At 30.5% G+C, this 21,124-nt stretch overlaps 1 protein-coding gene across 7 annotated transcripts in view; it reads right to left on the bottom strand.

Moving 5' to 3' along the window:
• Nucleotides 1–21,124, bottom strand: part of LOC143072205 (uncharacterized) — a 56,869-nt gene that overhangs the window by 16,133 nt on the left and 19,612 nt on the right. For 3 of the 7 annotated variants that reach the window (XM_076247035.1, XM_076247038.1, XM_076247034.1), the window contains exons 2-16: nt 12,764–13,531; nt 11,425–12,438; nt 10,920–11,027; nt 9,275–9,382; nt 8,485–8,577; nt 7,810–7,902; nt 7,383–7,475; nt 6,539–6,646; nt 6,069–6,173; nt 5,505–5,597; nt 4,665–4,772; nt 3,726–3,818; nt 2,818–2,925; nt 2,240–2,332; nt 1,625–1,741 (exon numbers count right to left, since the gene is read on the bottom strand). In XM_076247035.1, coding sequence (XP_076103150.1) covers nt 1,625–1,741; nt 2,240–2,332; nt 2,818–2,925; nt 3,726–3,818; nt 4,665–4,772; nt 5,505–5,597; nt 6,069–6,173; nt 6,539–6,646; nt 7,383–7,475; nt 7,810–7,902; nt 8,485–8,577; nt 9,275–9,382; nt 10,920–11,027; nt 11,425–12,438; nt 12,764–13,517 — 3,088 coding nt within the window. In that variant the 5' untranslated portion in view covers nt 13,518–13,531. The remainder of the gene's footprint in view (nt 1–1,624; nt 1,742–2,239; nt 2,333–2,817; nt 2,926–3,725; nt 3,819–4,664; nt 4,773–5,504; nt 5,598–6,068; nt 6,174–6,538; nt 6,647–7,382; nt 7,476–7,809; nt 7,903–8,484; nt 8,578–9,274; nt 9,383–10,919; nt 11,028–11,424; nt 12,439–12,763; nt 13,532–21,124) is intronic. The other 4 variants (XM_076247037.1, XM_076247036.1, XM_076247039.1 and 1 more) reach the window with 4 other exon arrangements.

Here is a 21,124-nt window from a genome sequence, read left to right as displayed (position 1 = left end):
GAGACTGATTAGAAAACCAAGCATTTTAATCAGAAATTTTTCCGAAAAAGTCGAGGAAGTAGGATTATGACATGAATCAACTTTGGATTAAAACTAAAAAAAATGCTATAAAGATTTCAAAGCTCCTATTGAATACAAAAACAAGTCAACTCACAAAAAAAGCAATACATTGCCATCATGAAAAGGTTATATCGACTTGATACTTTATTAATTTACATTATTACACAGTTTAGTGTCCTAATAATGCATTGATCATTTGAAGATACATTTTTAAATATCAAAGGAGAGGAAGAAGGGGGAAATTGTGCAGATATCCGTCAACCTAGCTATTACTTATGTGTTAGCGGTATGTAAAATAAGAATGATAGATTGAATTATACCTCAATACTCGTAAATTGTTGTATGGGATAGGTAAGAAAAGTCTGTTCATATATTAGTAGAATTAACATAATTTGAATTGCACGAGTAATTTTGGCAATTTGATTGGCTAAAAAATTCTGTTATTGTACCTTTCCTTTAATAACACAAAGTCTTAGGAAGAGACTTAACACTGCTAGCAAGATGAACGTAAATTGAAATAAGTTAGATTATCAGGTAGTATGACACAAGCTGGTTGACCTATAAGGTCAATAAATTCAGAGTTATATATTAAATGAAAATGATCTAATTCTATCACATTTCTGCGTTCAACATTTCTGTCTTTCTGCTCTTACAACGTATATGATACAAAGTTAACATCGATTCCCAACAAAACAGTTTATTAACTAACTAGAACAAAAGTTGGAACAATTTGTCTTTAAGTCTTTTTGCCATATTTGCAGATATAATGTATTATCTGAATTTTTGATCTACTGCATACCAAACATCTGCCAACAAAACAGTTTATTAACTAACTAGAACAAAAGTTGGAACAATTTGTCTTTAATTCTTTTTGCCATATTTGCAAATATAATGTATTATCTGAATTTTTGATCTACTGCATACCAAACATCTGCCGTCAATACAAAACGTATTTGCTTTGCTTTAAAGATAGTTAGTCCATTGATAGTTTCATTATATTGACAATTATGTGTGAACAAAACAAACAGACACAATATGTTAAATGTCAAAAATAGGGGCACAGTAGCCAACACTGTGCATCGCACACGTCCTCAATCACCATAAAAGCAAACAGATACAGAAACAAATATTTATCATGGTACCATTACACAATGACGGGATGTATAAGTACAATGCCAAGTCATATGAAAGGAAGAAACACAAAAGGGCATATAGTCAATAAATTAAAGATATTATATAGATAAAAGAAGATATTGGATGAGTGCCAATAAGATAACTATTCATCCAAGTCACAATTAGTAAAAGTAAACCATCATAGGGAAAGTATGCTCTTCAACACGGAGCCTTGGCTAACACCGAACATCAAGCTATTAAGGGCCCCACAAATGACTAGTGTAAAACCATTTAACCATAAAACCAACGGTCTAATCTATATAAAAAACCAGAAACGAGAAACACTTATGAACCACATCAACAAATGACAACTACTGAACATCAGATTCCGGACTTAAGACAGAGGCTAACAAATGCAGCCGGTTTAAACGTTTTGATAGGTATTACTTACCACTTAATATTTTATAATCCTGTCCCTCATTTCCATTTGATTCTAGATGACTTTGAATTTCTGAGTACTGTTGTTTTATAGTATCTTCGATCACTTTAGTAGATATATTAAGTTGCTCTAAATACAAATGTTTTTTCAATGTTATACTTTGATTGAATTTAAAAGAGTGTAGTTCTGTATACACATGTCTCAGTTACCATTGGGGTTCACAATATTCTGTTAAACTCCCCAATTACTTCACTATTATGCAGACTTTTTTTTAGGATACATTGTAATAAGCCTATAATTTAAATTTTGGAATTTGAAATAAAAACGCACATAAGTTTGGAGGCAGAATGATAAACATTGTTTCAGAAAATAAAAACAAAATCCCAATAGTTTTGCTATATATGGCTGAGGCGTTCGATTCACATGAACAGACAAAAAAGTATTAATGTTTGAAGTGATTACTATACACAGTAGGTTACAACACATATCGTAAATTAGAAATGTCAATTGCATGTATAGAAAGAGATAATGTTTCAAGCATAATCTAGCAAATAACACTATATGTGATTTCGAAAAAAAATAGAGCCGACCTGTACATTTATATAGAGAATTACTTTCTAGAATTACCTTTTCGGTTTTCTAGCATCGCTAGCTTCGATTTACATTCCTTGAGCTCGTCCTTGAGTTCCTGTTGTGATTGAACAAGCTGATTTTTCTCATCTAAAAAGTTAAATATTATGAATTTCAGAAGAGGAATTCAACTGTTGAAACCTTGTTAACAAGTAAGCATGAATGTCAACATCAGTTTCTATTTGTCAATTAAAAGAGTTGCATACACAACGAAATACCATTTGATTTGATCATACTACACTGTATTCTAGTAATTTAATAGAACGAAATAAAAACTTCTTATCATAAAAAGTTGAATTTTGGTAGTATAACTAATTGCTTTGTGAGTGCACCTGTTTACGTTAATTTTATATTTTTATAAGATTCTATAAAATTGAAAATGGAAATAGGGACTGTGTCAACGAGACAACAACCCGACCACAGAACAGACAACAGCAGAATGCCACCAATGGGTCTTCAATGGAACATGAAACTCCCGCACCCGGAGGAGTCCTTCAGCTGGCCCCTAAACAAATATGCACATACTTAAATCACAAAACCTTAAAAATTGAAAAAAAACCCGATTTGTAACTTACCTTGTATGTTTGAATTTTCTTGATTAACAGAGTCTAGTTGGTTTTGAAGTAATGACAACTCTTGATGCAGAGATTGTTTAGTCTCTTCCATATATTGCTGAATTTCTTCTATAAATAGATATTTTCAAACAGTACATTTTACATCGATAATCATACGGGTTATTTCAAGCAAACATGTTATAATTTGAAAAAAATAATATCATAATACATGTGATAAGTGCTATTTATATTAATTCAATCATGTGTTTTTGATTTAAAACCACAATAACGTAATTCAATGTATAAAACATAAGACAAGTGACCATTATTGAGAAAGCAACCTATCGACATATGAATGCAAAAGACATTTTCATATCAACAATCTTGATAAAAGATGAAGACAAATCTAGAACCAATGAGTAAATAGAATCACCAAATTTTGTGTCAGCATTAATTTGCTAAAAAGAATTGTCCATTTAATTGATTTGATTTATTCACGCTTGGACATGATTTCATTTATGTTTTGATTGTAATCATAGTACATGTATAATATAAAGTATTTGAAGAAAAACATTTAAATGTAAATTTTTGAAACGCGTTTATCTAGGCATTACAGCGACAGATCATATATGCAATAGTTAAATCGATTTCGAATATTGATACTATAAATTATTAGCTGCAAGTCACAATATGGAAGCTTTCTGACGTGTGAGCACAGATAACTATTTTAACAAGCCTGACATTTTGTTGAGCAGATGATATTAAAAACGCATTATCTGATACACTCTCAATAATCGGATTGTATATGTGTCGTTTTTTAAAAGAGAAACAGTATATTTCAAATTACATGTATACAGTTGTACATATCAAGATAATGATGTGGAAATAAATTGATGCACTTAAAAGTGATTTATGCATTTTAATCATACCATTTTGATTTTGTAATTTATTCGATTCCTCTCTAGATTCATCAAGCTGGCCATTCACAGTTTTTAACTCCCGTTCTAACTGAGTTTTGCCTTCTAAAATGAGAGAAGTAGAAAAGCCTAACTACAGCTTGCAGCAAGTAACACACTTTTTGTTTCAACGTTTTTTTAAGGTCATAATTGAATGGATGGTTCTATTTATGTTATACATTTTCATTGTTATTTTTACATGTTTCCGTTGGTCTTTATTCGCCCTATAAGTTTTAAACTTCTCTTTGGTATCTTCCGGTTCGTTTTACAGGTTGACGTATGAAACAGAAATAAATGTAGATGAAAGAAAAGTCGTCACCACTTCTTAGAGCTGGTTATGCGGTTCGGTATGTGTTTGGGTCATTTGTGAAGGTTTTACAGAGACATAAAGTTTCTCATTAGAACTACGTCATTGGGCCTCTGGTTGAAAATTGTCTCATTCACAATCATATCACTTCTTTTTTACGTAATGATTCACAATTGCATGAGGTGTGCTTGATATCAAAATGCATTATAATCTTCAAGGGGGTGAGTTCTGTTCCAAGTGAAGGAAAAAAAAGATGACAAAAGTTAAAAGTAAGTTTGTTATTATATTAATTCATATAAGTGAATAGAAAGCAGTAAGTTAGCGTATTCCAATTTAATGAAATTAAGCTCGCAAAGGAAACAAATGAAAACAGTTTTGTGAACCCATTTCAGCGACGGATTAAGGAAGCCTTGATTTTAACAGGAGGACCACGGTGAATGAAAAGGCTGACGTTATGACAACTGTTAATGTGTACGATTATATGCATCTTTGGTTGCATCTCACTTTGGCAAAGAAAACAATTTGATATTCTGCCTAAGCACATTTCAGCAATACTGAGAAAAACAAAAAACTTATATATTGAGGAAACACCAGAAATAATTTACCTGATAATTTGGAATTGTCTTCTTTAGCTGATTCTAATTTATGTTGAAGGCTTGTCAAATTATGCTGAAGGTCATTTTTAGTTACTTCCATTGACTGTTGGCATTCTGCTGTAAATCAAATTATAACCGCTTGTAAAGGTCGTTGATTTTTAAGTAATAACATTTAAGATGTAAACCACCGCCTACAAAGGATACCTCTGAATACCTTAAAATTAAGACAAATAATCCCTTTGACCAATTTCTTTCAGGTGGTCAAGTGTTTTTAAATCACTCTTATCACTAATAATGAGATCAAAAGTTTAAGAAGCTTAATCCGCACAAGTCATGCCTCTCTTTAACATAATGTATATTGACAGATAAACAATACATGCACCCAGTCAGTAGATCAATTCAAAAATACGTCTACTTGTACAATTATGTTCATCATAACAAGTCCTGATAGAAAAGAATTATTTTGCTCTCTTTTTTTCTAATTGGAGCATATTAAACAAACTTTATATCTCTTAAACTATGACAATTGCTCATTCTTGAGAAACCAGTGAGAAAACTATGAAATGAAAAATGAAAGAAACTTTATAAAACGATGCCAATGGTGTAAGTGCGAAAAAGTTTTAAGATATTGAGGAACGAAGGGAGGAAAATAGATTTATTATCGTTTTGAAAGTCGAAAGTGTTATGAAATAATAACGTTTAAGATGAGATTTTCTTATATCTTCAAATACAGAAAGTTGAAAGAATAAGTTGGGATAACATAGAACTGAGTTATGTGATATACATCACCCTCCTGCCTAAAAAAACTCAAATAAAAAAAATAATGATTTCTAGTATAACCCAACATACCTTGCTGCCTTTCCAGCAGAGCATTATTTTGTTTCCATCCTTCCAATTCGTCTTTAACTTGTAGTAATTGTTCTTCTAGCTGATTTTTATGCTCTGAAAAGTATTTCATAATACACCATTATATTATATTATTTTAAAGAAATAACAAAGAAACGCCATCTGACATAACATATACTTTACAAAGGGGTCAAATGATTTTATTTTTTTTTAAATGTGAAGGTGACTTTCCGTTTGAGACAGCGATATAAATTTGGAAGTTGCACCAATTTGAGCCAAAATGTTTTTATCCTCTTTAATGTTTTCCATTATGCAAAAGTCTAGTTTATATCAAAACACTAATCTTATAATTTCTTCTAACTACAGATCTTTCACAAAAGGAAAAACTGATTTGATCACAAATATGAAGTGGATTGGAGGGCCTTTCCATGTTTTTCTCTTATCATATCCAAATAACTTTAATAATTGCCAGTATCGTTAAATTTTAATTACAGGGAAAATAACAAAAAAGGTTGAATTCCGTTCTCTTTGATACATTTTTTTAAAAGAAAATAACATCTAACTTACCAACAACTTGTTCCTTTTCTTGGCGAACAGATGTCAATTCTAATTCAAATGATGTTAGCTTTTGTTGTGCTTTCTCCGTAGATTTCTTCCAACTTTCAGTAATGTCTGAAAATTGATAAGAATACTGATTTGAAGTAAGTTTGTTATTATATTAATTCATATAAGTGAATAGAAAGCAGTAAGTTAGCGTATTCCAATTTAATGAAATTAAGCTCGCAAAGGAAACAAATGAAAACAGTTTTGTGAACCCATTTCAGCATCGGATTAAGGAAGCCTTGATTTTAACAGGAGGACCACGGTGAATGAAAAGGCTGACGTTATGACAACTGTTAATGTGTACGATTATATGCATCTTTGGTTGCATCTCACTTTGGCAAAGAAAACAATTTGATATTCTGCCTAAGCACATTTCAGCAATACTGAGAAAAACAAAAAACTTATATATTGAGGAAACACCAGAAATAATTTACCTGATAATTTGGAATTGTCTTCTTTAGCTGATTCTAATTTATGTTGAAGGCTTGTCAAATTATGCTGAAGGTCATTTTTAGTTTCTTCCATTGACTGTTGGCATTCTGCTGTAAATCAAATTATAACCGTTTGTAAAGGTCGTTGATTTTTAAGTAATAACATTTAAGATGTAAACCACCGCCTACAAAGGATACCTCTGAATACCTTAAAATTAAGACAAATAATCCCTTTGACCAATTTCTTTCAGGTGGTCAAGTGTTTTTAAATCACTCTTATCACTAATAATGAGATCAAAAGTTTAAGAAGCTTAATCCGCACAAGTCATGCCTCTCTTTAACATAATGTATATTGACAGATAAACAATACATGCACCCAGTCAGTAGATCAATTCAAAAATACGTCTACTTGTACAATTATGTACATCATAACAAGTCCTGATAGAAAAGAATAATTTTGCTCTCTTTTTTTCTAATTGGAGCATATTAAACAAACTTTATATCTCTTAAACTATGACAATTGCTCATTCTTGAGAAACCAGTGAGAAAACTATGAAATGAAAAATGAAAGAAACTTTATAAAACGATGCCAATGGTGTAAGTGCGAAAAAGTTTTAAGATATTGAGGAACGAAGGGAGGAAAATAGATTTATTATCGTTTTGAAAGTCGAAAGTGTTATGAAATAATAACGTTTAAGATGAGATTTTCTTATATCTTCAAATACAGAAAGTTGAAAGAATAAGTTGGGATAACATAGAACTGAGTTATGTGATATACATCACCCTCCTGCCTAAAAAAAACTCAAATAAAAAAAAATAATGATTTCTAGTTTATAACCCAACATACCTTGCTGCCTTTCCAGCAGAGCATTATTTTGTTTCCATCCTTCCAATTCGTCTTTAACTTGTAGTAATTGTTCTTCTAGCTGATTTTTATGCTCTGAAAAGTATTTCATAATACACCATTATATTATATTATTTTAAAGAAATAACAAAGAAACGCCATCTGACATAACATATACTTTACAAAGGGGTCAAATGATTTTATTTTTTTTTAAATGTGAAGGTGACTTTCCGTTTGAGACAGCGATATAAATTTGGAAGTTGCACCAATTTGAGCCAAAATGTTTTTATCCTCTTTAATGTTTTCCATTATGCAATTTTTATGAAATTTTCATAGTGTAATAGATTTGGATACTGTAGGTCTCGTGTTTTCGGAGGACTATAATGCGCTCTGATAAAGTGTGGTCGATAGATAAACAGGTCTGACAAACCTTCTTGATTTTCCAACATGGCTGCCTTTTCTTTCCATCCTTTAAGTTCTTTATGGACTTCCTCAAATTTGTTTTCCAGCTGATCTCTGTCTTCTGAAGTGAGAATAACATTAATATTTATTGTTAATAAACCACTATAACTAGATTATCGGTAATTCGTAAATTTCCCTTTGATCTTAATGCCTAATATTTTCGAGTATTAACGTACTAGCTGTATCACTGAAAATATTAGGCAATACATTGTGTCACGTCATAATTACCGATAAACAGAATAATAGGTAATTTCGTTTTTGATACTGACTATATCATGTGTAATATCTTAACTCGCCCTAACGGGCTCGTCCAGATATCCCACATGATATAGTCAGTATCAAAAACTAACTACCTATTATTCTATATATATGGATACAAATGTTCATAAAGTAAGATAATCGATACTTATCTACGGATATATTGTAATGATGTTTTATCTTTCACTGAGCGAATAAGAAACGAGAAAAAAAAATAAACAAGATTTTGAGAGAAATAGTCAATGTCTTTATAGTTTTGACTTCCTGTATATTACAGAACCACTCAACTATTCATTTGGTTTTATCAGTGTGCCTTTTGTTTTTTATTATTCATTATTCCGTAACCAACCTTGTGGTATAATTTAGTAATCGCATTTTAGCAAACCTTTTTCCCTTTCTAATTCATTTGCCCTTTCTTTCAATTCTTCAAGCTCCTGTTTTTCAAATTTCAGTTCATTCTCAAGTCTACTTTTGCATTCTGAAATGGGTAAAAGAGGAACACATTACAAAAGTCACAAATTAGTAACACCAAAGTAAAATAAAAAGCTAAAAAAAAAACCAACACATTATACATTCCAAGCGAAGTGCTTGTCTAGATTCATCAACAAAAGAACGCTCAGAGCAAAATATTTGAAAGCCAAGAATGTATAAGATCCTAAACTAATCGTAAAAAAATACGAAGCTAACTTCAAGAAAGCATAAAGTTATTACACTATTAACAGTAACCACTAATTCAAAGTATACAATCATACGTTGATATCAACGTATTAAAATTAAAGCATCAGAAAATATTTCAAAGAGTTTTAAATTCTTAATATAGATCATTCAAGGGCTAACACTGTTACGATTAATAAATTCAGGTTGGCGACAGAGAAATTAAAAATAAGTAGGTCTTTATAACCTAATTTTCAAAGGTTTTAACTTATTGTTGATTCTTTCAGTGTTCCCTTCATTCATTTCTGCTTTTTTAGTTCTTTTATTAGTCAACTATAATTTATAACTGTCATTTCAAAAGATTGTTATTTTGAAACACAGTAGCGAACATCCTTAACCCCACTGGCCAGCTAGACGGTAAGGTCGTTTTGTCAAGGTAATTTATATCGAGGTCTGATGCATATGTCTTCTATATATTTAACACTCAAATGTTTCTAAAACTTTCCGAAATAAAAATTTACCTGATAAATTACCATTTTCTTTTGTTACTGATTCTAATTGTTGTTGAAGAGTTTCCAATTTTTGATGAAATGCTTTTTCAGTTTCATCAACTGACTGTTGAATTTGTACTGAAAATGAAAATCATACACATTAATACAACTAAATTCTTTTCATGTCATTTTTCTTCTCAATTTGATATCGTTTATTAAACCAAATAGATGTGTGCTTATCAGAAGATTTGACTTACATTTCAGTGAAATATAAAAAAAAAAAGGATCGCTGTGATAAATTTCTGTCAGGCAAACACGTGCTTTAATAATAACCTTCATCTCTCTTTTTGGGACTAAGAGTATACATAGCTTAACATGTAAACATTTATGTTATGTCTTAAGTACTATTATTTGTCTGTTTGTATTGTTTTTATTAGCCATGGTGTTGTCAGTTCATTTTCGATCTGAGTTTAAATGTCTCTCTGGTATATTTCGCCATTCTTTTATGAGCATGCAAATCAAAGTATTTATCAGAAATGCTTAAAACATCTTATTTCCGGATATTTTTCACGTGGTTGTTTCACTTCTCTGACGTCATACAACACTAGGCATTGTCATACGTCGGATCAAAACAAATTATGAATGCTTAGAAAAAGATATTGTTCCTTACATTTTCTACTTTAATTTCAGGAAAAAGCTATTTGCCAATTTAAAAAAAAGAATAACGAATCAAAGAATTGAAATATTGAAAAGTATTCAACTCATGACCGAACAACACAGATAATTAACTCATGCGCTACGCGCATTCGATAACTAATGTGCTGTTCAGTCACTCGTTGAATATTCTTCTATATTTGAATTCTGCGATAATCTATTCTGTTATCATTAAATCAACAATTATTTACTTTTAAAACTCTGTCTATTGAAGTTAAATGGGTTACGCAAAAGACAATTATCGCTTAACGTTTTAATGTTTGAATCTGATAGTAGATAGAGCATTGAAATCAAATATCATCCACAGGTTTACTAAAAATCATTACTATCAATGGAGGTAAACTTTTTATCGTCACACGTATAAATAACGTTCTTGTATGGTTCAAGACGACAGCTCAGTAAAACTTCAATGTTTTTTTCAACATTTCCTGGTTGAAGATATAAACAAATTTCATTAGAAATTCTAGTGTATTTCTTGGGGCCAACATGTATTAGAAATCGTGTGGTTTTTTAAATCAGCTTTAAGTAAGTCGTGGTTAAAGAATGTCAATTTAAGAACCTTTTGTCGGTAGAAGCAGTAGATTTGAAAATGCTCCAATTTCTTGATTTTAGAGTACATCAATATTGGTCCTACTTATTCAAAATGAAACACTCGTATGTACTTTACTCTTTATACATAGTACGTTATGCTTAGACCTGAACATACTGTTCAATTATGACATTAAATGTCATTTATGAAGAAAAGAAAAATACGATAAAGCAGATAATCTCAATTGTTTCTACTGTAAAAATATAATGTTTATCGCATCCCAAAAGCACATTTCATTGTCATAGAAAATATCATATGTAAACAATTATGATTTCTATTTATCTGCTTTGGTTAAATGAAAGTCGTTTCTTAATACCCGCTGATCTTTCTATTGAGACTATTTATACATTGTTTGTTACTGCTCTAATATACCATTTATTTCACTGTCCTCTTTATTTGCATCTAGTTGGATTTCAAGCAAACTAATTTTTTCGTTGACAGCTGCCTTGCCTAATTCTTCTCTTGGTTCATGAACAGGTCCTTAAATATGAATAAATGAACATTATGATTAACCAAAATTTATGAAAAAGTTATGTATGCATAAAAAATTCTAAAATCTACACTCTTGTATAATTTAAAGTTGACTATTTTTCATTTCAAGGAATAAATTTGGACACCAAAAAAGGAAAATGTTCTTGTCCTGTTGTCCTGTTGAAAAAGTTAACATTGACAATCATAGCACAACATATTATATATATATATATAAATATAAATGCAGGTGTGAGTTATTCAACAGTTTATACATTTCTTGCTATTTGCTAATCAGAGAAGCAGACTATAATACAAAATTAGATATAATTAAACATTTACCGGTTTCAAGAATTACCAAAAGTTTATATATGTAGACAGTTTTGTTCATCTGATATTTGTCACTAACCATTTAAGTTTTTTCTGTTTTCTTTTTCAACAGGATGCTCATTTAGAGAACTTCCATTATCGTTATTCCCGATATTCTCTTCAGCAAGACTATTGGTTGTCTCAAACTTTATTTGTTCAACGTTTCGAATTTCTTCGTGTGTTGTATCTAACTTATTAATTATATCCATGTTTACATTATCTGATGAATCAAATTCATTTGAAGCTGTCGTCAATAAAGTGTTAGCAGTCGAATGATTTAAATTTGCATGGACAAATTTGCCTTGTATGTCACCGAAAAATTCGCCAGAATTGGTTTCAATCTCAGATGTGCCATTAATCCCATCCTCGGGAGTATTTTTGTCATCCATGAAATCGTAGCTACTTGCACCTTCTTTTTCTTTTTGGCTAAATGATGACAGTTGATCCATATCTTGTAACATTGTCGAACTTACGGCTTGCACTGTTATATCATTCATTTGAGACAGTTGGTCATTTTGTCCCAGATTACTCGAGTCAATGTTTGGTGTACTGCTTGTGCTTCCACGTTGTTCCTCACATTTTATGGTATTTGTTGATGTAGTATTTGCTATTTTGTTGTTGATGTCAGCAAAGTTTTTCTCTTGGTTTTCCGGAGCGTGGGGTATACCATCCCCTGCTTTGTTGAGGCAACTGTTAGTTTCAATAAACTGTTGTTCATGGTCACTCTTGTCTCTGTCCTCTTCTATAGTATTAAAGATTGGAAGGGTTTCTGTGACTTTTTTTCCATCGTGATCGTCCTCTTCAGATTGTGGACCTGTACTTGTATCGGACATAAGGTTATTTTTATACTCCATAGTTTCTTCCTCATTTTGATTATTGTCAAGTGTGTCAAGTTTGATCAAAGAACGAAATGTATTGTTACCACTCTCCTCATCTGTGAAACCTCCCTGACTTTGTCCTTGTTGATTTCGAACACCGTTGTCAACGCCAATTTCACCTGTATCGTCTTCAGTGATTTCTTTATCTAAATCCTCTCGTGATTTCGGAATATGTCCTGTAATATGCAGTTATTGATCATAATGACTTCCATAAATTAAGAAAATTATTAAAGGAAACAAAAATATTGGGTAGTATGACTAAATGAGCTGATATTTTATATAGTAGTATGATTTGAAGTGCGATTTTTTAGTACGGCAAGACATAAACATGTACCCAAGAAAAATATGAAGAGTGTGCCAGTGCTTACATGTCTTGCTGTTATGTTTATGATTAAACAGAGGGTTTAAACACATTGAATTCTGTTAGCCTTTGAACAGGACTTCTATGTTACATAATATATGATGTCAAATATGTTTTGGTTTTCTTGAAATATATCTCACCATTTCTACTTTTCTCGTTTTCTGTTTCATTTATAAAACCGTCACCAGCACCATTTTCTTTACAATCCTCTGTATTTTCTTTAGAAAGATCATCGAGTGCTCGATTTTTTTCCCTAATATCTGAGCGTGATGTGCTTAACGTATTCCTATTATCCTTTGAAATATTATTGGTTAACTCGAATGCTTTTAAAGATTGTTCAGTGGTTAAACTCTTGGATAAAACGTTAACAGCTGAATTTTGTAAATCAAAGGGGACACCTTTGCCTTCTTTATCACACACAAAGTATTCAGCAATGTTTTTAATCTCAGATGGGCCATTATTCCTTTGCTCTTGGGTATTATTGTCATCTATGAAATCATTTGGCTCGTTTTCATTTTGATCTGTGCTATGTGTGATCGAAGAACTAATATTATCGTTTTTAATATTCTGGTCTGTGAATCCCCCTTGTTCACTGTTGTCAAAATCAGCTGCATTTGTACCTTTTGGTTTACCCAGTCCGACTTGATTCTCGGTTGTGTTGGAGTCATCTCCTCCATTCACGTCTTGTTGATAATTGATCAAACTAGAACTATCCATGTTTTTACGAGTTGGACTTTTTTGATGAGCCCTGTCTGAATCAGATTTATCAGTATGTTCTTGTTTACGTTTCTTGCGATTAGATCTCTTTTTAATTGGTGTGTCATGGGACTGGTTTTCGTTTTCTTTCTTGCCTTCTCTCTTTGCCTTTTGTCTTTGTCTTTTATTTTTACCCATCACTTACTCTTTTACTGTGATAGAAATTGATAATTAAACAAACGATATAAATTTAACCTCACAAAGCGATAATGTTTCAAATCAAGTTCTTCAATTCCATCTCAAGGGCTACAGCAAAGACTGCAAATGACAATATTTGATTTATATTCTTAGAAATTGTAATTATATATAAATGTTTGAATATTAAGAAATACACTGGAGTTAAGATTTTCTACGAAAGGGAAAGATGACTTAACTGTATTTAACAAAATATTTCAGAATTTTCGGTCCTTTTTTAGAGTTTTTAATCCGAAGGTCACTGGTTGTTCTTTTCGTAGACGAATTGCGTGTGTAAAAATAATTTAATTAATGAACCTACATGTTTGATTGTTAGGAATAATCAGTCATAGAGGATTTCAATAAGGTTCTATATTTGCAATTCATGAATATAAAAGAGGTTTACCAGTATTTGGTTAAATCAGGATTTAAAAATATCGATTATTGAGCAACCGAAATCAAAGCTCTGCCACAAATTGTGATGTGATTTGGTGTACACAAGAATGAAATGAGTGTAATTATACTTTATTAGAGTGAAACCTGAAAACATAATATGAATTGTACACACTTTACTGGCACACTGCAGATTACTCAATTCAAATACTTAAACATATCAACTTCACAAAATACTATCATGAATTAATTGATTATTTGATTTCTTATTTTTGTCGATCAAAATTACATAATAACAACAAACGTGCATACACAAACTTGATTTCGGCAATTATTTTAAAAGGGATAAATTACTGCACTACAATTAATTAAACAGGCAAAGTTGACCTGACAATTTATGCAGTTTATGCCACGATCAAATAATTTCAATGGCTTTAAAAATCTGGGTTGTCAGGGTTGAACTGTATTGGATGATGGTACTTCGCGAAACATATGTTGTGTTCAATCGAAATCAAATTTGCACTTTTAAAAATGTTAAAAAGAATTATTCACGGAGTTTAATGAATAACCTTTAAGAACAAGTTTCTTTTAAACTCAAGGTTCATCCAAACTTATAAATCAAATATTTGTGTATACAAAATAATGAAGTAAAATTTATACTTCATTTGTTTCGTAACTCTCTGTGTTTAGTTTCAGTACAATTTTTTAATAAAACAAGAATATAGGAAATTTGAAACAGATAATCCTTGTATTTATGATGAGTTAATTTATATTCACTTACACTTTCAAGTCTGTTCTTAGGTTATGGCAAACAAATAAACGTAAATAAAAATTTCAAAAAGCTTGTGTTTGTCAGTCTTGGTCTACATTCAAAATATTGTATACAGTTTCTTATTACATAATATACCGCTAAATTGTGAAGTCTGTGAATGCATTTTAAAATATGACATAACAAAGTAATGAAAATTTGCCAGTTTTCTTAAAATTGAAAGTAAATTTGAAGATTTTAAAATTTAATTCAATATGCATGTTGACATTCATAAATGCGTTTGTGTATGTCCATGAAAATTGAAAATTCTGTTTATATTTGTGCTATGAAGAAAGCTTTTGATTTCCAGAAAATACTTTACTTGCTAGTTGACCGATTCGTTCATTCGGTATCTGGAGTAAAAAGACTTATAGGTTGCATTTCTGTAAATATTAACAATGCTATTTTTCATAGGAACTCCTTTTACGGCTAAAACTGTACCACTTTTACTAAGAAGTTTTATCCTAGAGTTGAAAGTTCATATGCACTACAATTTTTTTCAAAGGTCAAAATATAGGACTGTGTGGCATATTTTCAACGTTTATATGCCATGAACATTTCAGAGTTTAAACTAACACAAATTTTCTTAACTACTCCTACCTCGAATGAAGGGTTACCACAGATTTCAATGTAAACAATATGCACATGTATATTTACTGGTTACTTTCCCAAGTTATGTCTCTATGAGATGGAACACAGAAAGCATAACTGGGAACAAGTATGTAAACAAAATTAATTTTCTATGAATATTCTAGATCTCTCCAAAAGAGGCGTGGTTTGAGAAACAGCTGTATTTATAAAGTGCAACCTATACAAACATTTATTCAATTAGAAAACTCTCTAAAATCATTTTTTTCACATTAATACTCATTTATCAGAATTATAGCCTTAAAGAAATCACTGTGTATACTCTAAGATTTTTACTGAGCATTTTATACCCCCTCCCCTGTTTTAATTTTTTAAAGAATTTGAAAACAAGACTTTAATTATTGCCAGCTTACCCTATTTGCATATTTTCTGATATAAAATGCCTAGAACCTGTTTAAAACCGTTTTGATAACATATTGAAAGCATGTCAGAATACTATAAATGAAATGTTTAGCAGTCAATCATAACAACATTCAAGATAAAATAAAGGATCAAATCCTGCCTTTGTCTCCAATCCACATCTTACTGTATGCCTGTTTGTCAATTAAAGTTCACATTTTCTACTTCAAATGGTCAATTTAGAATTCTGGTCACAACAGTATCATCTGTTACCATATATCTGACACAATTTACCTAATACATATACTAGAAGTGTAGAAACAAAGCCATATTTGCAATAGTTGTATGTATGCAGATACCAGTCTGAGATATAAATTCACTTAAAATGTCTTGAGATGACTGCTAACATCTGATTTTTGCATAACTTCCAAGCATAGCTATTGTTTTCTATATTATAAACTTAAAAATCATAAAATCATAGCATTTAGAGTTAGATTATTAGTTTTATGACCCAGGGGGTAGGCAATTTTCTATGTTTTTTGCACCTGGGGCCTAAAATTTCCTAAATTATTCTGCTGTTTCTAGCAATGTGGAATATTTAATACATATTCAGGATAGAACACACTGTTGTAAGTTTTGTTGAGATATTTTTGTATTTCTAGTTTGTATCTTTTATGCCGTGGTAACAAAAAAAGCAGATTTAGGTGTTACGGCTTACTTTTGGGTTATCGACAGGACACACACCCCGTAAATATTATCCAGGAAGGATCGATGAGTTTCAATGACTGCGAAGAGTAAATATAAGCACTACTTAACAATTTAACTTACATATATGCAAATATTATAAATTAATTTTGTATTTAGGACTTTAAGTTAACTATGCATACTGTAAACTGTGAATTTATGCCGAGTTATCATATCTAAGTCCCAGGATTCTACCAATCTTCATGATATATTTATAAAACTTCATATTTGAGTTAATTTCTTTAAAATTTGTGAGATAAATCAAATTTGGTTAAATTCTGAATGTTCTCTTTTTCACCCTATATAGGTTGCATTTCTGTAAATATTGACAATGCAATTTCCCATGAGAACTCCTTTTACGGCTAAAATTGTACCACTTTTACTAAGAAGTTTTGAAAAAAATCTTATCCTAGAATTGAAATTTCATATGCACTACAATTTTTTTCAAAGGTCAAAATATAGGACTCTGCGGCATATTTTCAACGTTTATATTCCATGAACATTTTAGAGTTTAACTAACACATATTTTCTTAACTACCCCTACCTCGAATGAAGGGTTACCACAGATTTCAATGTAAACAATATGCACATGTATATTTACTGGTAACATTCCCAAGTTATGTCTCTATGAGATGGAACACAGAGAGCATAACTTGGAACCAGTATGCAAACAAAATTAACTGTCTATGAATTTTCTGGATCTCCCCAAAAGAGGTGCGGTTTGAGAAACAGCTGAATTTACAAAGTGCAACCTGTAAAAACAATGTACTGACTAACGGGTTAAGGCCATTTGTTGTTGTTATAGGAATTTTCAGGAATTCTATATATTAGTTTCACTTTAATCATAGTCTTTAAATGATTTAAAATAAAATTTACTACATTTAAAATTTATAGGTAAGTAAATTGTTTATTTCTATATAGAACGAAATCGTCACATTAGTTAAAAAAGAAACCAGACGCGGATATATACTGAGTATACACCTTTATTTAAGAATTGAACATTGACTCATGGTGGGCGAAAGTGTATTATTTGAAAGCATATTTTGTTAAAGGCCTTGACACGAAACACATCATATCTAAAATAAAAACAACACGTAAAAAATGTCATCCGTCAGAAGCGCTTTTCAGGATTCACTTTCATCAGGAATGGTCAATGCCAAATATTTGAGGGCCAACGGTGTATACAAGCCGACACAGTAGAAGAGTTATAGACCTAAACGAAGATAACTAGAGCCAAATTCATCTAGGGTCATCTTTGTCTGAGGGAGTTGAAACCCTAGTTTCCAAATAATTTTTAAATTTATAAACGGACAATTCAGCAACGAACGTAGTTTGTCCTGTATAAGATAACTTTTCATTTTGTTTTCCTATGTTTAATTTGAAATAGAATGTCATACGGCTATTTTTCTGTAATATGTTTCACCCTGATTTCCTGAAGATAAGATACAATTTAACTTATACATATATCATTATTTTTCATTGAAAAGCAATACTTTCAGGAAATGTCTATTTGTTTTAGATCAATATTTTGAAGAAAAGAAATCAAAACTATGTGGCAAGTTGTTAATTTTTGGTTAACATTTATGATAATTGAACAATGTAAATAATAGTATAGTGGATTAAAAAGAAAAAAAAAATAATTTTGTAATATACTTTACGTTTGCTATAAGATAACATTTTCGAAACGCGACTCCGCGCTTCATACACATACTTTATTTTTGTTTACAAAATTGTGATTTGTGATAAAATAATAAATGTAACTTATTAAAAGCGTCCTTCACAATAACAATGAGTGAAATACAAAAATTAAAGTGTAATTTGTTTACACAAATCAAAACACAAAGTTAGAACTTCGACAATTAAAAAAAAAAAAAAACGACAGTCAATTGAAAGATATAAAAAATAATGCAATATGCACATTAACATTTATAAATGTGCTTGTTCCTAAGTTATTCAAAATTTTATTTGATAATTTAAACTCACTTTGATTTCCAGAAAATAATTTACTTGATAGTTGACCAACTTATTCAATTAATGTATTAAATAACGGAACAGTAGAGCTGTTAAATTGCAGTTGTTTTAGTTATAGAAAGATGAATTTTCAGGAAATCTTAGAAATTTACCTTAACTTTGTTTATTTGTTAGGTCATCGTCTAATTTCTGTATAGAATGAAGGCGTCATATTTCCTTAAGCATATGATTGATTTACATGTAAACATTGCGGTTTCTATGCTGACAGATGACAGTTTTATACATGAACATGATATTTAAACTGAAACACTGTCAAATCGACATTAAGTTTTCTGAAAATGTGTATCCTTCATAGCTACACGTGTCACACTTATCGCTCCTTTTCGATAATAACAAATCTAAAGATAAAGGATAAACACATTAAGTGGGACAGTTTAATTGTGAGAGAGGATTGTGCATTTGAATAGAAAAAAACGTGTACGATTGTGTTTAACGTTGTTCAATTTTCTTTAAATGCAACTAAATAAGAATCAATACGAAATAGGCTGAGTTTTTGTCTGATCAACAGCGTCCTTAACAAACTTTTAACCAATCACTTGTTAACATTTTTGTCTGTTTGGTATACAATAGAATTGATAAGAACAGGAAATGCGAATAACCTATAATATTGTAATCTATTATTCAATTTTGTTAATGATAATTAATGAAAACACTGACGTTTTGCTATCATGGCTATGCACTACTCCTAAATTTTGAAATCATCATTTGAAAATCATAACAATTACTATAACTAAAGTGTTATGCGTTTTAACAATTAAAAACACATAGAAGTCGAGATGTTTTTTAAAACGACAGTAAATTAAAAGATTTTAAAAATAATGCAATATACACGCTGACTTTAATACTCGAGTTTGATTATGTCCAGGAACATTGAAAATCCTATTTCATATAGTAAATAAACAGGCATTTGACTTCCACGAAAATACTGTACTTGTTAGTTGACCGACTTATTGGATCAATACATTATGTAAACGGATTTATATACTGTATCAAATAACGGAACATTACAGTTGTTAAGTGCAGTTGTTTTTAGATATAGACAGATGAATTTTCCGGTTTAATAAATTGAACAAAATTATTAAACAAAAAACACTATCAAATCGACATTAAATTTTCTGAAAATGTGTATCCTAATCTCAGATATACACCTAACACACTTATCGCTCCCTTTTGATAATAGCAAATCTAAGGATAAAGGATAAACACATATATCATGTATATTGGGACAGTTTTAATCAATGTAATGGATGATTAAGGTTTTGAATAAGGAAAACTTTGTAGTACTACGATTGTGTTTAACCTTGTTGTTTTCCATCAAGTTTCCTCAAATACTACTACATCATAATTAATAGTGAAATAGGCTGAGTTAAGCTTTATAACTGAAATAAATTAACACATTAAACTGAAGCAGATATATTTCTTAGTATTAATTACGTTTTAAGTACGAACCATTTACTAGCGACTCTAGAGCTCTCAAATCTCAAATTGATTTTAAAATATTTACAAACCTTAATGTCGATGAAAGTATTATACATGTAATAAAATGCACGTTTTTCGATTTGCAAAATTTCATTACAAATGTCAATGTTTGTTGAGTTTTATATTAATAGCAATAATGATATTAAAACCACAAAAAAAAAACCTAATTAAACAGTAACCATCATGTTCAAAGCAGACACAACAAAGATGCTAACAACAATGATAAACAATACACAGAAAACTTGATAATTGATCGAGCAATACGAACACTTACGTCCAAATCAAATCTATCTATAGATGTTGACTTCCACGTTATTAGAATATTAGTGGATAGTTGTTTCATTAGGAATCATACATAATTGTTGCCTTCCAAGTCATTTTGCATCAAACTGCATGTTTTATGCGAACAGAAATATTAAAAAACTAAAAGTCTAAAACGGGATCACATATATGTATATGCTAATTTAGAGCTGGTATCACGTGTCTGGTATAAGTGATTGTTCCCTCATTACTGAAAAATGTAAAAAATATTCCATGCCCTCAAATGCTTTGTGAAAGAGAAAAGTTTTGGATGATGAATTCCATATCTTTCAATTTAAGGAATGGCAGTAATATTTTTCTCAATTTCTTAATTAAAAAGTAAATCATGATAAAACGTTGATGACATTCCGTTCACTTGATAAAATTATTTATATGAGTGAACAGACAAAAATATTCCAGCCAATCAAAATACGTACGTGTTACATGTACATTCAAAATTAAATTATCGTAAACTTTGAATGATTTTAGACATGCATCTTTTAAACGAAAAAAATTTCCGATAAAAGATTCTTCTTATAAAACGAAATATATTCTCAATTTAAACTACACTTCACAATTCAGCAAGCGAAATCATTTATTAAACAGTATCTGGAACTGAAGAAAGTTACTCCACAATTCATTCACGTTGGACGTTGAGCAAACAACAAACAAGCAATAAAATTGGTTCTATTGTTATGTTTAAGATATAATCGTCGAGAAACGTTCAATACGTTTTGGGTTCATCTCCTGTTATCTATATTGTAAACAGTTGCATATTTAATTTTGATAATGTGTGTTTCTTTTGAATGACTAAGAAAATGGAAAACCC

Source organism: Mytilus galloprovincialis, chromosome 4 (assembly GCF_965363235.1).
Source record: "Mytilus galloprovincialis chromosome 4, xbMytGall1.hap1.1, whole genome shotgun sequence".
Classification (NCBI taxonomy): Eukaryota; Metazoa; Mollusca; class Bivalvia; order Mytilida; family Mytilidae; genus Mytilus; species Mytilus galloprovincialis.
The sequence above is the reverse complement of the archived record's forward strand: the minus strand, read 5'-3'. Positions and strand labels throughout refer to the sequence as shown.